We start from the raw sequence: 16843 nt of genomic DNA, 5'->3' as shown, positions 1-16843 counted from the left end.
CTTTCCCGGGTGTTACCTAGATGTCTCACCCAAATCTGCATGGACAATGCTTCTGTGAAATTGCTAAACAAAGGCCACTACAGCTCAAACCATGGAACAGGAAACTAGCTGGGCTACATTACAGAAGGGGGGGGGGGGGGGCGTCCCTGCCAGGAGAACATAGTGATTATTGAAAGTGGCTACATTCGCAGGCAATATTCGCATGTTAGAAATCAAACATGCTGGTTGTGCCCAAGTAGATAGGTGGATTGATTTGGGTACAATCATCCTGCCCAATACATGGATTGGCTCTTGGCCGGTCCATGCTGTATAAGCCAAAATTCAAACCATTTTCTTAGATTGTAAGCTCTAACAAACAGAGCTCTCTGATCCCTACTGTATTAAAATGTATTGTAGTTGTAAAGCACTGCGTAAACTGTATAATAATAATCTATTGCCCTCTACTTGAACATGGATGGAGGAGAGAAAAGAACCACAGTTCAGGCTTGCAAGGACTTTGTTAACCAGAAACATAGATCATGATGGTGATTGCTCTTCAAAATCTTACTCCTGAAGTCAAATAATAAAAATTTTTTTGCAGAGGATTAACCCCTTAGGTTCCACCGTGAGTATAATAAGCATGCTCTACTGCATACACAGACTGATTTTACTGTTGTAGGTTTAGTAACACTTTAAGCTTTTGTAGTCTACCTGAACATATTTTAGATATAATTTTCGGGGCATATGGGACCTAATAGCAAATTTGGATACATATGTTTTTATATACTGTATGTATTTTGTATATATTTGAATATATATTTATGGTAGTGACCCTATGACCAAGAAAGATATGGATCACATAAACACGTAACAAGACTTACAACATAATTAGACCTGAAGTGTGCCTTGGTGGTCTGGTCGATATGTCAAGTAAATGGGGCATACCCAAGATAAGTAATGGTTAGTTTATGGAGAAGGATGTGCTGAGAAATACATCCCTCACATTTTTGTAAATATTTTATTCTATCTTTTCATGTGACAACACTGAAGAAATTACACTTTGCTACAATATAAAGCAGTGAGTGTACATCTTGTATAACAATGTACATTTACTGTCCCCTCAAAATAACTCAACACACAGCCACTGATGTCTAAACCAATGGCAACAAAAATGAGTACACCCCTAAGTGCAAATGCCCAAATTGGGCCCAATGAGCCATTTTCCCTCCCCAATGTTATGTGACTCGTTAGTATTACAGGGTCTCAGGTGTGAATGGAGAGCAGGTGTGTTAAATTTGGTGTTATCGCTCTCACTCTTCATACTGGTCAACATGACACATCATGGCAAAGAACTCTCTGAGGATCTGAAAAAAAGAACTGTTGCTCTACATAAAGAAGGCCTAGGCTATAAGAAGATTACCAAGTCCCTCAAACTGTGCTGCATCATGGTGACCAAGACCATCCAGCAGTTTAACAGGACAGGTTCCACTCAGAACAGGCCTCGCCATGGTCGACCAAAGAGGTTGAGTGCAAGTGTTCAGCGTCATATTCAGAGGTTGTCTTTGGGAAATAGACGCATGAGTGCTGCCAGCATTGCTGCTGAGGTTGAAGGGGTCACAGCATCAAATAGGTCTGCATGGCTGTCGTCCCAGAAGGAAGCCTCTTCTAAAGATGATACACAGGAAAGCCTGCAAACAGTTTGCTGAAGACAAGCAGACTAACGACATGGATTAAAGGAACTATGTCCGGTGGTCTGATGAGACCAAGATAAACTTATTTGGTTGAGATGGTGTCAAGCGTGTGTGGTGGCAACCAGGTGAATAGTACAAAGACAAGTGTGTCTTGCCTACAGTCAAGTATGGTGGTGAGAGTGTCATAGTCTGGGGCTGCACGAGTGCTGCTGGCACTGGGGAGCTACCGTTCATTGAGGGAACCATGAATGCCAACATGTACTGTGACATACTGAAGCAGAGTATGATCCCCTCCCTTCGGAGACTGGGTCACAGGACAGTATTCCAACATGATAATGACCCCAAACATACCTCCAAGATGACCACTGCCTTGCTAAAGAAGTTGAGGGTAAAGGTGATGGACTGGCCAAGCATGTCTCCAGACCTAAACCCTATCGAGCATCTGTGGGGCATCCTAAAATGGAAGGTGGAGGAGCACAAGGTCTCTAACATTCACCAGCTCTGTGATGTCGTCATGGAGGAGTGGAAGAGGACTCCAGTGGCAACACATGAAGTTCTGGTGAACTCCATGCCCAAGAGGGTTAAGGCAGTGCTGGAAAATAATGGTGGGCACACAAAATATTGACACTTTGGGCACAATTTGGACATTTACATTTAGGGGTGTACTCACTTTTGTTACCAGCGGTTTAGACATTAATGGCTGTGTGTTGAGTTATTTTGAGGGGACAGCAAATGTACACTGTTATACAAGCTGTACATTCACTAATTTATATTATAGCAAAGTGTCATTTCTTCGGTGTTGTCATGAAAAGATATAATAAAATATTTACAAAACTGTGAGGGGTGTACTCACTTTTGTGAGATGCTGTATATATAGATAGCTATATCAATATATATGTATACACACGCACACACAGACACACATTTTCATGTATTTTTCCCCAATATAATGCTTATGTACCCCCATATTTACCACAAAATATAACCAACAAACAATCCTGATTAAAATGATAACACATTAGCGTGACTTTTACATAAGATAGGGAAATGGTGGAGCTCAAAGTATGTGATATACTTCTGGAGAGCTTTATTCCCAGTGGCAATGCACTGAGAAAAAAAAATTGTTTGCATAAATTGTTATAAGATTTAGTGGACAAGGTCACATATTAACAAAACGGCGACTTTTTCACAGGTTTGCCAACAATAACAATTTGAAAGACATTGGGCTTGATTTACTAAATGCATGGAAATGTTCCTTACGGCTTAGTAAATGTGGTGAAATTTTACTTTGTCAACCCAGCTGGCTGAATGAAAAAACCTCGACAGATCGCCGTACTAATACACACAAGGTTAGTGTGGCAATCTCTCCCACTCTGCCTTTGTGTCCTAACAGGGAGACTAACCAGCCACCCCCCCCCCCCCACAAGAACACAATAATCAGCGATCGTAGCTGCAAGTACTGATTGGAGGCTGGATTCCCAGCATGTCCCTTGGATAAAAGCCGGTCAGTGGAACTGGACGATATTTGGCTGGTGTGTGCCCAGCCTTAGGATCCAGATGTCCCTGTGCAGAAGAAAATCTCTTCTAATAGTGATCTGTGCAACAGCACTGCTAGAGTCTCTGTAGTCACAGGAAGTGCTGTGATGTCACACACTCCCACTGTAAACACATTTGCAACTACATTGTGTGCTCCTAGGGAATCATGTGCTTGAAGTGGATGTAAACCCACTCTCATCCTTTCTAAACTACTGCAATATTGGTTATCTAGAAGGATATACATGCCTCCTGCATGTATACCTATCTGTCAAATGTCACCCGAAAAAATGCAGATTTTGTGGGTGGGTGGTCTGTTTTCCAGGGCTCAGTGGGTGGAGTCGTGATGTCAGTAGACTCCCCGCCCACCTCTACACTTCCCTTATCAACGTGCAATTTCTCCTATGTATTTCTTACACTTAACTTCTGCTATGATCACTAACATCCAGTCAAAACCCAGAAAAGTCCCCACATGATTTCAACATGCCAAATCATGCTGAGGTGTGGAACAGCCAACCCTTGCAGAGCAGCAGAAGAAGAAGAAAGGAGTGGGAGGGAATGTCTCTTAGGGTAGTGCATGAGATATGTAAATCACCTGTCACTCACAGCAAGGAGGAGGATTTGACAAAGCTTTTCTCTGTTTGTCAAGATTTATCTCACTGAACAACAAAGAGGATTGCTCGGAGCTAGATTAACTCTTTGTGGCAAGACTGGGCTCAAATGATAGGAAATCTTATACTCTACATTATGACATCAAAAAACAAATAAAAATTTTCAGGTTTACATCCACTTTAAACATTGGAGGCCTACTGAAAGCTCCTGGGGCTTAATGCTGAACCCTAGTTCCAGTGCTACTGCCAGCAGGGGGCCTAAAAGAGCCGATAAGTCCAAATGTGTTTTTTACAACTGTGCTGAAACATACAGCTGTTGTCCCAGATCTATTTTCAAACAGCACCCAGGACTGGAAAAAAATAAATAAAAATCATTGAATCCAAGGAGAGGTTTCCTTACCTTTGACTTCATGAATGATGGTTATAATTTTCTTAGTAAATTCAGAATTTGTTGCATTAGCGCCACCCTGCAATGAAGATTCTAGGTGTTCAAACACTGGATGGAATGTCTCCTTTCCAGCAACAGCTACAAGATCATGAGACAGCTGTCTGTCCTTGGAAGTAGAATTGCTCCTGTAAAAGGTGAAAATTGGATTAGAAACTCAAAGCTTAGTTTTGGCAAACGTTCCACACTAAGACTGTAGGTAAATGCAAAACTCTGAGAAGATACATATTTGCCAGCAGTAGCCAAGTGCTAGGACCAGTTCACCCAAAATGGATCATTTACTTATAGATGGTAGCTGGAAAGGGGCATCATCCCTGGGTTTAGAAGATACAGTAAGGTAACAATTCTGCTGCTGCATTCTCCTTAAGGGACAATAGATTTTACCCCCTTCATGACCAGGGCATTTCTTTGTTATTCATTACTGTGCTATTTTAACTGCCAATTGCGCGTTCATGCAACACTGTATGCAAATTCTTTTTTTCCCACACAAATATCGCTTTCTTTTGGTGGTATTTAATCACAACTGGGTTTTTTATTTTTTATTATATACATTAAAAAAAGCCCAAAAGTTTTGAAAAAAAACAAAACAAAAAAAATATATATTTCTTATTTCAGTTCAAAATGTATTCTGTTACATGTCCTCTGTAAAAAAAAAATCTCAATAACTGCATAATAATTGGTTTGTGCAAAGTTATAGTGTCTACAAACTGTGGTATATATATTTGAATCTACACAGCTATATATATATATGCTATACTATAATAGGTACTCTTACCGAAACCACCGGACCTGTGTATATTCACAAGGCCATGCATGCATATACGGATAGATGAATCCCCGCAGGTCTATCCGCCACTGGAATTGCTGTGGGTCCTCTGGTCAAAGAAGGAGTAGTCTGTATCATCCACGAAATTCCAATTCCTCAAAGGTCCTGATGGAATGGACGAGAAGGACCAACTCCAACCCAAAAAACAGGGTAACAAACTAGGTCAAACATACCGCAGTGGATTCCTGATGGTATACGGATGCCAGATTGGAGGATACCAATACGTTAGTACTGCCTTTTATGCACAATGCAGAGGATTGACCTTAGATTCCAATCGGTCTGGTCGCAGAGAGCCCTGGAGCTGTAAACCAAACAGTGAGTGGCCTGGAGTCTGAGACGTATTGGTATCCTCCAATCTGGCATCCATATGCCATCAGGAATCCACTGCGGTATGTTTGGCCTCGTTTGTTACCCCGTTTTTTGGGTTGGAGTTGGTCCTTCTCATCCATTCCATCGGGACCTTTGAGGAATTGGAATTTTGTGGATGATACAGACTACTACTCCTTTGATCAGAGGACCCACAGCAGTTCCAGTGGCGGATAGACCTGCAAGGATTCATCTATCCGTATATGCATGCATGACCTTGTGTATATACACAGGTCCAGTGGTTTCGGTAAGAGTACCCATCTTCTTTTTACCTACCTAGCTGTCACTGATGTGAGAGGTCTCCAAGACCACTTTCTAGTTTTTACACCGTGTGAAACACCACATTCTGTGTCCTATGTGGACTTCAAGGACTAGTGTATTCACTTAATATTTGGACTTTATTAGTCTTCCTTTTTCTTTTAAAGTGTTTGTTACACGTACTCTCACAGCACTTTTTTTAGCGCTACATTATATTGTTTATTTATGAATTTGGTCATATTCGTATGTAGCTGCTTGTTTTCACTTCACTTTTTTGGTTAGCGCAATATTTTCTCTCTTTATACTATAATAGCTAAACTAAACTACAGGTGATGCTCCAAAAATTTGAAAATTGTGCAAAAGTTCATTTATTTCAGTAATACAACTTAAAAGGTGAAACGAATAGATATCAGCTAGACTCATTACATGCAAAGCAAGATACTTCAAGCTGTGATTTGTCATAATTGTGATGATTATGGCTTACAGCTCACGAAAACCCCAAATCCACAATCACAGAAAATTAGAAGATTACATGCAATCAATAAAACAATATCGGACCTCTGAAAAATATAAGCATGCATATATACTCAGTACTTGGTTTGGGCCCCTTTTGCAGCAATTACTGTCTCAATGCAGAGTAGCATGAAAGCTATCAGCCTGTGGCATTGCTGAGGTGTTTTGAAAGACCAGGATGCTTCAATAGAGCCTTCAGCTCTTCTGCATTGTTTGGACTCACGTCTCTCATCTTTCTCTTGGCAATGCCCCATAGATTCTCTATCGGGTTCAGGTCATGCGATGTTTGCTGGCCAATCAAGCAGAGTAATCCCAGTCATTGAACCAGGTTTTGGTGCTTTTGGCAGTGTGGGCAGGTGCCAAGTCCTCCTGGAAAATTAAGTCAGCATCGCCATAGAGCTCGTCTGTGGAAGGAAACATGAAGTTCTCCAAAATCTCCTGGTAGTGTTGACCTTGGACTTTGTGAAGCACAGTGGACCAACACCAGCAGATGACATGGCTCCCCAAATCAACAGAGACTGTGGAAACTTCACACTGGACTTCAAGCATCTTGCAGTGCGTGCCTCTCCATTCTTCTTCCATACTCTGGGTGCTTGGTTTCCAAATGAGATGCAAAATTTGCTATCATCAGAAAAAGAGGACTTTGGGCCACTGAGCAACAGACCAGGTCTGTTTTTCTTTAGCCGGGTAAGACGCTTCTGACGTTGTTTGTTGTTCAGGAGTGGCTTGACAAGAGGAATACAAAATTTGAAGCCCATGTTCAGGATCCATCCGTGTGTGGTAGCTCTTGATGCACTGACTCCAGCCTCAGTCCTCTCCTTGTGAAAGTCCCCAACACTTTTGAATGGCCTTTTCCTGACAATCCTCCCTAGGCTGCGGTCATCCCTGCTGCTTGTGCACCTTTTTCTTCCACACTTTTCCCTTCCACATAACTTTCTATCAATGTGCTTTGATACAGCACTTTCATCCAACTTCTTTTGCAATTACGTTTTTGAGGCTTTCCCTCCTTATGGAGGGTGTCAATGATCGTTTTCTGCACAACTGTCAGGTCAGCAGTTTTTCCCATGAATGTGATTCCTACTGAACCAGACAGAGACCATTTAAAGGCTCAGGAACCCTTTGCAGGTGTTATGGCTTAATTAACGGATTAGAGGGGGCGTGGCCAGCGCGCAAGCTGTATGGACGCATAGGAAGAGAGCGCCGTAACATCGCCAGAATTTACAGCGACACCGGACCGCAAATCCACGCCAATCTGTCCACCTGACCAGCGGAACACTCCTGCATCAATAGCAGTATGACGAGGAAACGCAAGGAAGACCGGAGACCGATAAAACTCACGGAGTTCTTCCCTCCTCCATCACGCGGAGAAGGCCAAGATGGCGCCGGCCTATCCACAGCCACGGAGGTGCGCAGCGCCAGCTCTCACTACACTGATATGCCAGACGCAGCGCCATTACCTGCAGACAGAGCGGGGAGCCAAACCTCCTCTTCAGGAGAGGATTCTCCTAGTCCATCGTGCTGCAGTCTGGCAAAGTCACGTTTAAAACTGGACTTTACAGGAGCTGAGGTAAGCCAGACTCCTACTACTCTCCTAGGCCCTGACAAACCGGAGCTATCCCCCATTGTGGCCTTCCCGACTGCCAATCAACCCATTCTAGATACACAGCTAAAGGAGATGCTGCTAACTCTCCACAACTCCCTCCATAATGACTTATGTGCCCTGACTAAACAATTCTCCAAAGAATTCACCAGAGAATTCCAAGCCCTGGGAGACAGAGTCGGTAACATTGAGCAATCAATGGGAGTCATGACGACTACAGTGAACGAGCTAGTAGATGCTCATGACGATAACTTAAGAGGACAGAGCATGGATGAAAGCCAAAATGGCCAACCTTGAAGACCGTTCGAGGAGAAATAACCTCAAAATCAGAGGCATCCCCGAAAATGTCCAACCACCTGATCTTAAGAAATATGCCACTGACTTCTTCTCAACACTGCTACCGGACGCGCTGGCCATTGAGCTTACCATCGACCGGATACACCGTATCCCAAAACCATCTTTCTTGTCTCCACAGGTTCCCCGTGACATGCTTATGAGAGTTCACTTTTATCATACTAAAGAGCAAGTTTTATACAAAGTCAGGGCTATGGGGCAATTACCTCAACCGTACACTGCGCTCCAAGTATTTGCGGATCTGTCTAAACACACACTAGACATGAGGAGGCAGTTGTTAACCATAACGAAAGCTCTCCATAACCACAAAATCGAACACAAGTGGAAACAGCCATCTAAACTCTCCATACAGAAAGACGGCACCTCCTACCTGGTCTCCACCCTTGAAAAAGGCCTGGCACTACTGCATAACTGGGGCATCATCCCGGAACCTGCACCTCCTTTGGGGGCAAAGAAAAATTTGGAGAAGCTTACACCTCAATGGCAATGACAGCCTCACTGACTCTCGCTTGGTCCAAGGCAGCCACAGTCGGGTGTTTATCCACCTGCAGTTTACGACTGACTTCCGTGATGCCTTCCTATGGTAGTTTCATACCAGTTGGCCCTTGAACTTTTTCCCCCAGTAAGATGCAGCATGGTGTATATCCCTTACTGCTGCACTCTTTGTTATGTCTTCACTTTTGTTCGCATTATTTGTTCTTTTTTTTGTTCATTCACAGCATTCTAACAGCACAGAGGAACACTTCATCCTGCATATGACCCAGCACGTCATTCTTTGAAATCATTAGGAGTGGAGGACCGCCACTTCAACGAGCATCTAATGCCACCAGGACCGTTTAACAACCAACTTCTCAGGTACCATTCGTCGAGACTTGTGAGTACCATGATAAATCGCAACCTTCTCACTACCATATGAGTACGAAACTCTTATCTTTAAATGTCAATGGGCTTAACCACCTGGCTAAGCGAAGCTCCCTGTGGCGTACAGCCAAATCCCACGCCTGTCAAATTCTACGTGTGCAGGAAACGCACTTCCAACAAGGCAAAGAACCTAAATGTACGCACCCTGACTTTTCCCATATCTTCTGTGCATCAGGCCCCCAGAAAACTAAGGGAGAACTCATAGCCATACACCGTTCGGTGAACTTCCAGCTGATTGAGTCTATCCCGGATGTTAATGGAAGATACATTATCCTAACATGCATAACTGACAACATTCCCATGACCCTAGCATTGATCTATACCCCGAATCGTAAACAACTGTCTTTTTTGAATAACACATCGAGGAGTCTTTTCCGGGGACTTCAATACTATTCAAGACGCCATCTCACTTTGGGTCCTCTTTTACAAAGACACAAACTATATGATACCTGGAGATACCATCATAGGGATGAGCGAGAGTATTCCTTTCATTCAACGGTTCATGCTCGTATTGACTATATTGTTGTTGATAAATGGTTATTGCAGAGGGTCGCGGAGTCTGACATTGCGCCCATAACTTGGGCGGATCATGCCCCTATTAGTATCCCAGTACACCTATCCAACCCACATTCAAAGCATAAGTTATGGAGGGCAAATGCCCACCTCCTAAAAATGCCCGACACAGTTAAAACCCTAAACTCCCAAATTGCGGAATTATTTGTATTTAACACAGGCTCAGTGTCGGACTCGGCCACCCTCTGGGGAGCCCAGAAGGCATTCAGTAGAAGGATTCTTATTCAACTCAATGCGCAAGCTAGAAGGAGGAGGACGCAGCACATTGACTCTCTTACGGCTGACATTAAACAGCTGGATACCTTGAACCAATCAAACCCAACCCCTCAACTAAAACAAAAACTCCTCATTTTAAGACAGGAACTTAGAGCGGTCCTATTGGATACCTATGAGAAGCAATACCATAAACTGAAATCTAGATATTACCATACTAGTAACAAAGCTGGCAAGGCCTTGGCAAGGACAATCCAGGGTCGCCATACCAAGTCTAGGATTCCTTATCTGCACCATCCCATTACTAAAACCAAACTGCAGGATCCCCAATCTATAGCGGATGCTTTTAGCTGCTATTATAGCACGTTATATAACTTAGAAAAAGACCCTAACCATCCCCACCCTACACCTGAATTGATACAGCAATTTTTAGCTACAATTCATCTTCCATCTCTCACTGATACTCAACGGGAAGCCCTTAACGCTCTGTTTAATGTGCAGGAAATTGCTGCATCTATTGCATCTCTCCCAAATGGGAAATCTCCTGGTCCAGATGGCCCAACTGCAGAATATTACAAACTACTCAAAGACACTTTAGCTCCACACCTATGTCAGCTGTACAATGATGCTGCCGCCTCCTCAACATTTCCAGATGAAATGCTTAAAACCCTAGTGGTCACTTTGCCAAAACCAGGCAAAACAACTGACGTCCCCCAAAATTTCCGACCAATTTCGCTCTTGAACACCAACCTCAAGATCTATGCAAAGACAATAGCGAATAGACTGACAACTTATATGCCCCAGCTTATACATAGAGACCAAACGGGATTTATTAAAGGAAGACAAACCTCAGATGCAACTAGACACTTGATCAATATTATCCATCATGTGGACCACTCTTGAACGCCTTCTCTGCTTCTTTCCCTGGATGCAGAGAAGGCGTTCGACAGGGTCAACTGGGGTTACCTCCGACAGGTGCTCATTAAATTTGGGTTTACAGGTCCCATCCTTTCAGCAATTCTAGCTTTGTATAGCCTGCCCTCTGCACAAGTCTTTGTTAACGAGATGTTATCCCTGCCATTTGTAATCTCGAACGGCACAAGACAAGGATGTCCTCTCTCCCCTTTGATCTTTAATTTGATTATTGAACCTTTAGCAGAACGAATTCGCTCAGACCCCATCTACACAGGTATAAATATTGGACCATGATGATATAATCCTTAAATTACCAACCCTAGAACTTCCCTCCCGCGACTACAATCTATATTAAAAGACTTCGGAACTATTTCCTACTATAACGTCAATGAAACCAAGTCTCACATTCTAGATCTGGGAGTAGATGACGAAACGAGACGCTAGCTATCTTCTACCTTTCCCTACAAATGGACAACTGATGGAATCCCATATCTAGGAGTAACATTGACTAAATTTACTAATAGACTATTCTCTGCTAACTTCCACCCCTTTAAGCAACAATTTGAATCAGAACTACAGTCCCTTAGCAAATTTGAATTGTCTTGGATAGGCCGACTTGCGGCCTTTAAGATGATGGTATTACCCAAACTGTTATACCTACTAAGAGCTCTTCCTATCCTCATTCCTAGAAGTTACTTAAACTCATTACAAGGCATTTTAGGACGTTATTTATGGCAACAAATGAAACCCCGATCCTCAAGACTAGCTCTTACTAAACACAAATCAGTAGGAGGTTCTGCAGTTCCTGACCTTAACGACTACTACGACGCTACTATCCTAAGCCAGCTTAGAGAATGGTTCTGCTCTCCCCAAAAATCCCTATGAGGGGAAATAGAACTAGCACTTATCTCTCAACCTTCTCTCCACTACTGGCTGTTCAGTTGTCGAGTGAAAAGACCCATACCAACCCATCTCCCATCCACAATCAAAGCTAGTATTTGAGTTGGCACCGTGTCCTTGCTAACCAGTGGCGCAACACCCCAACCACTAAATTAAACCCACATTTGACAATCCTTCCTACATTAATCCCCAATATTAATATTAAATCGTGGAACATAACATCTGCTACTCAACTTAATGCATTATACAACCAAGAATCCTTAAAACCGTACCACCAAATTCAAACAGACCTCAATCTCCAAGTGCCTGCTCACTTTACTTACCTTCAAATAGCACACTGCCTCAACGCCAATCCCCAGCTCCGGGCCAGTATTCCCATCAAAATCTAGACGTATTTATCTAATCCTACCCTAGGATTGAAAGGTATCTCAACTATTTATAATGTACTGAATGAGAAGACTGCATTCACATTGATACCACCACTTGCCAAATGGGAACTAGATCTAGGTCGCCATTTTACGCCATCTCAATGTAGGATCGCCCTCCAATCCATACATAAAGCAATGGCTTGTGCCACACTACTAGAACTAATGCAAAAAATAACGTAGATATCTAACCCCGTCGATTATTTCAAAATTTGGTGGCTCTAACCCCCTTACCTGCTGGAGGAAGTGTGGCCAAATAAGGACAATGTTCCATATTTTCTGGGACTGTCCTGCCATACTAGACTATTGGGGCTGATCTCCAAAGTCATAGGCACTCCTCTACGAACCTCCCCAGAATTGGCCCTACTCAATCTAGAAATCAATAACATTCACCCTGTATACCGTAAAATAGCAACTCACATACTCCTGGCAGCTAGACTGTCGATCACTAGGAAATGGAAATTGGAAACTCCACCTTCCTTAAATGATGTTATACTTTTGACTGAGACTCACTATTCCTATGAGCTCATAACTACAAACTCATGTGATCACTACCATAGAGAACAACAGCTATGGGCACCGTGGGTCAAATGGTACAAAAACTTCAAAGAAACAATATAACAATCTACCAATCTACAATCACCTTTTAAGTTGCATTAGTGAAATAAATGAACTTTTGCACGATATTCGAATTTTTTGAGTATCACCTGTATAATGATGGTAATCAGCAACTTATAGTGGGATTGTGATAGGGTGGTAGGCGATCTGGGGCTAACAGATACTATCTGGGAGGGTCACTGAAACGGATGTTCCTAGTGACACTAAAGCCTCATACACATGATAGGACTTTGTACAAACTTTCCCTTGGATTTTTGTACAAAGGGCGTCGGCCCTGAACTTGTATTGCATACACACAACAGGACTTTTTCAGCCAACTTTCACCAAATCATGTGGTTTTTCTGCTCTTTACTGCCACCTTTGGTCAACTTCTGTATTGTTGTCTGATCTTTTGCATTGGTTCTGAGCATGCCTGTTTGTACTTTGTACAAAAGTCCTATGGTTTTCTGCACACACGATCAGACTTTGCTCCATCGGACCTTTGTTGCCAGAAAGTTTGTCTGTTCGCACAGCCAACAAAAGTCCGATGAAAACCAAAAAAGTTTGTCCGATGGAGCGTACACACGGTCGGATGTTGCTCCAAAACAGCCAATTTGCATGTTTGTTGTCAAAAAGTCTGATCGTGTGTATGGGCCTTTATACAATGATCAGTGATAAAACTGTACTAGCGACACTGGCTGGGAAGGTGTTAACATCTAGGGGTAAACCATGTGCCTAACAATGTGTAATGTGTGCTGCTTTTACTTTACTATTTGGCTGTTTATTTATCTGTAAATTGCCCTAGCATTCTGTCAATCAACTTCTGGGCCACATCCTGACCGATGGTATCCCATTCTTGCATAATCAATGGTTGGCGTTAGAAATTGTGGGGGGGGGGGGGTTTGTTCACCCACCTCTTGAGGATTGACCACAAATTCTCAATGGGATTAAGGTCTGTGAGTTTCCTGGCCATGGACTCAAAATGTCAATGTTTTGTTCCCAAAGTCAATTAGTTATCACTTTTGCCTTATGGCAAGGTGCTCCATCATTCTGGAAAAGGCATTGTTTGTCACCAAACTGTTCTTGGATGGTTGAGAGAAGTTGCTCTCGGAGGATTTTCTTTACCATTCCTTATTCATGGCTGTGTTCTTAGGCAAAATTGTGAGTGAGCCCATTCCCTTGACTGAGAAACAACCCCACATATGAATGGATTCAGGGTGATCTACTGTTGGCATGGCACAGGACTGATGGTAGTTACAATGTGTAATGTGTGCTGCTTTTACTTTACGATTTGGCTTACTTTTCAGGGAGAAGAAACAATCAGATTGCTGTTCCTATACACACAGAGTTCTGTGTATTGTTAATTCTATGTGTGATTGGACACAGCACGGGTCAGGGAAAATAAAGTGATACAGGTAAGCGATTGTGCCTGTACCTGCCACCCGCTCGCAGTGTAATTACTGTGAGTGGTTGGCAGATGGCTAAAAACAGAACTGATCTACGTACTTGTTTTGGGTCACTGACCAAGAAATTATTGAATATGACAGTCAGGTAATAAATTTTTTTTCAGAAATCTAGGCTAACAATGAAAGCCTTCATAAAACACATTTTTAAGGCAAAAGCCTTGCCTCCAGTGCCTCTGTTGCAGTGGTGTGTGGGCAGTGAAAAAAAAAAATGTACTGTGTACTGTGGGTTTTTTGTTTTTTTTTAGTATAAGGCAAGCCACCTCATCATACCACACAGCTGGCAATCAAACTTAATGAAATGTCTCTGTGACATTTCAATAAAAATTTTAATTAAAAAAAAAGTGAACAGTGTGATTTGCCGAGTCCTAAGACAGGACATTTGTTACTGGCCAGATCACCAGGTGAAAATAAAAATAAAAACGTTTTGGGTTTTAGCAAAGCTTTAGGAATATGTAAATAGCTGCCTGTCCATAGCCTGTCCACCGTTTTACATTAAAATTCTTGTAAACCACAGTCCTGGATTCTGAACTAAGCACATATATCTGTAGGGTTCACTTAGCTCTCTCCAAACTCTAATGCTGCGTACACACGAACGGACTATCCAGCAGACTTAGTCCAGCGGACAACACGCTGGACTTTGCAGCGGAGGTCCGCTGGACGAGCGGACCTGCCCAAACACGACCAGACTTTTCCGGTGGACTAGATCCGGCGGACAATCCGCCGCACTATGGCAAGAGTTCACCGGACTTTTGAAATGAACGGACTTGCCCACACATGGTGTAAAGTCCGTTCATTTTAAATGTGGCTCCAGGTAGACAGGACTAGTGAAGGAAGTGAATGTAGCCGCCTCCATTGGCGAGATTGACACCTCGCTAGCCCCGTCACCTGGTGTGGATTTAAAGGGGAACCCCTACGCTAAAAAAAAAAAAAAAAAACGGCATGGGGGTCCCTCCAAAGTCCATAGCAGACCCCTATCCGAGCATGCAGCCCGGCCGGTCAGGAAAGGGGGAAAGGAAAGGGGGTGGGGACCAGTCTAATCTATGTTGAGAAACTTGGTGCCCCTTTGCAGAGCACTAACTTTTGCTTTACATAAAATAAACTATATTTGACTGCTTATATAAAAGAACAAAAAGTGGTACCTTTTCTGTATCTCCCCAACTAAAATCTGCTTCTCTTCTGGAATCCCCTGTCCTTGGGTGGGGTTAGATAGTGGTGGTGGCAGGTGTTTGGGTTTGTTCCTTTGCTCGTGAGGCTGTCTAGAAAAGAGACAAAGCCCATGACATCTGAAACTCCACAACATATTTTAATATGCAAATGTGTACACAATAACATATAGTGGAACGAAAACTGGAGCAAGAGGGTAAAATGTGCTGCAGAAGGTGCTTATGAATTGAATATGGTTAAAGAGACTACAGTTGTGCTCAAAAGTTTTCAGACTGACACAAAAACAAAGTATCACAAAGTCTGCTGCTTCACTGTTTTTATCTATTTTCGGATGTTACTATGGTATACTGAAGTATAATAGTATTTCATAAGTGTCAAAAGCTTTTATTGACATTTACGTGAAGTTTATACAAAGAGTCAATATTTGCGGTGTTGACCCTTCTTTTTCATGATCTCTGTAAATTGCCCTAGCATTCTGTCAATCAACTTCTGGGCCACATCCTGACTGATGGCATCCCATTCTTGCATAATCAATGGTTGGCGTTAGAAATTGTGGGTTTTTTTTGTTCACCCACCTCTTGAGGATTGACCACAAGTTCTCAATGGGATTAAGGTCTGGTGAGTTTCCTGGCCATGGACCTAAAATGTCAATGTTGTGTTCCCCAAGTCAATTAGTTATCACTTTTGCCTTATGGCAAGGTGCTCCATCATTCTGGAAAAGGCATTGTTTGTCACCAAACTGTTCTTCGATGGTTGAGAGAAGTTGCTCTCGGAGGATTTTCTTACCATTCTTTATTCATGGCTGTGTTCTTAGGCAAAATTGTGAGTGAGCCAATTCCCTTGACTGAGAAACAACCCCACACATGAATGGATTCAGGGTGATCTACTGTTGGCATGGCACAGGACTGATGGTAGCGCTTTTACCTTTTCTTCTCCGGACAAGGTTTTTTCCAGATGCCTCAAACAATCGGAAAGGGGATTCATCAGAGAAAATGACTTTACCCCAGTCCTCAGCTGTCCAATCTCTGTACCTTTTGTAGAATATCAATCTCACCCTGATGTTTTTGCTGGAGAGAAGTGGCTTCTTTAATGCCCTTCTCGCCACCAGGCCATCTTCCAAAAGTCTTCACCGCGCTCACATCTGCCTGCTGCCATTCTTGAGCAGGCTCTGCACTGGTGGTGCCCTGATCCCACAGCTGAACCAACTGTAGGAGACGGTCCTGGTGCTTGATGGACTTTCTTGGGCACCCTAAAGCCTTCTTCACACATGCAGTGTAAAAATTTTTTATGGGATTTAGTTCATTTTCATGGCAAAGAGGAACTTTGCAATTATTTACAATTCATCTGATAACTCTTCATAACATTCTGGAGTATATGCAAATTGTCACCATAGAAAAGGCAGCAGACTTTGGAAAATGAATATTTGTCATTCCCAAGACTTTTGGCCATGGCTGTACAGGAGATGGTTATGGAAAAGCTTACAGAATTGTAAT

At 42.8% G+C, this 16843-nt stretch overlaps 1 protein-coding gene across 2 annotated transcripts in view; it reads right to left on the bottom strand.

The window, feature by feature from the left end:
* Nucleotides 1-16843, bottom strand: part of BCLAF3 (BCLAF1 and THRAP3 family member 3) — a 151587-nt gene that overhangs the window by 48483 nt on the left and 86261 nt on the right. For both annotated transcript variants that reach the window (XM_077480736.1, XM_077480737.1), the window contains 2 exons: nt 15326-15442; nt 4215-4387 (listed from right to left, as the gene is read on the bottom strand). In XM_077480736.1, coding sequence (XP_077336862.1) covers nt 4215-4387; nt 15326-15442 — 290 coding nt within the window. The remainder of the gene's footprint in view (nt 1-4214; nt 4388-15325; nt 15443-16843) is intronic.

Source organism: Lithobates pipiens, unplaced genomic scaffold (assembly GCF_037356315.1).
Source record: "Lithobates pipiens isolate NorthernLeopardFrog02 unplaced genomic scaffold, aLitPip1_a1.2 Scaffold_16, whole genome shotgun sequence".
NCBI lineage: Eukaryota > Metazoa > Chordata > Amphibia > Anura > Ranidae > Lithobates > Lithobates pipiens.
Note: the sequence above shows the minus strand (reverse complement) of the source record. Positions and strands in the feature narration are given on the sequence as shown.